The 442-nt window shown below is 67.2% G+C and overlaps 1 protein-coding gene across 1 annotated transcript in view; it reads left to right on the forward strand.

Annotated features, from left to right (window-relative positions):
- Positions 1–327: 327 nt before the first annotated feature.
- LOC104491605 (insulin-induced gene 1 protein-like) overlaps positions 328–442 on the forward strand; it is a gene marked incomplete at its 3' end in the record, with an annotated part of 552 nt that continues 437 nt past the window's right edge. Inside the window, exon 1 of the mRNA XM_010134058.1 lies at positions 328–393. Within this exon, the coding sequence (XP_010132360.1) occupies positions 328–393 (66 nt within the window). The remainder of the gene's footprint in view (positions 394–442) is intronic.

Below are 442 nucleotides of genomic sequence, written 5' to 3' on the forward strand. Positions count from 1 at the left end.
GGGCGGGAAGCGAGCCCCGTCCTTGAGGGGTAAGCGCGGGTCTGACGGGAGCCGTGGGTGGGCGTCCTGCCCTGGGGCCGAGACCCCTCGGGTGACGGGATGGGGACCCCGCCGGTACCTAGGCCGAGGCAGCGTTCCTGCTGGGTTTCCACCGTGCCCTGGGCCCGTCGGTCTGTGAGCCGTTTGCCCGGTGCCCCCTGGAGCCTGGCTGATGCTGGAGGAGGAGGTGGTGTGTGTCAGTGGTGTGTAAGGGGTGGACCCGATCCGCTGTTGGGCGTTTTAACAGCCTGTCCCTGCGCGTCTGTTTTCAGGACTCCAGTGAAGCCAATGCCCAGGTTGGAGAACTGCGCCTGGAGCTGTTCCTACACAGCCAGGGAAAGGCACAAAGCCCAGCTGGGGGACACGGCTGCTTAGCTGGCCGCCAAGGGGGGCGCGGTGCTGA

Source organism: Buceros rhinoceros, unplaced genomic scaffold (assembly GCF_000710305.1).
Source record: "Buceros rhinoceros silvestris isolate BGI_N320 unplaced genomic scaffold, ASM71030v1 scaffold23920, whole genome shotgun sequence".
Lineage (NCBI taxonomy): Eukaryota > Metazoa > Chordata > Aves > Bucerotiformes > Bucerotidae > Buceros > Buceros rhinoceros.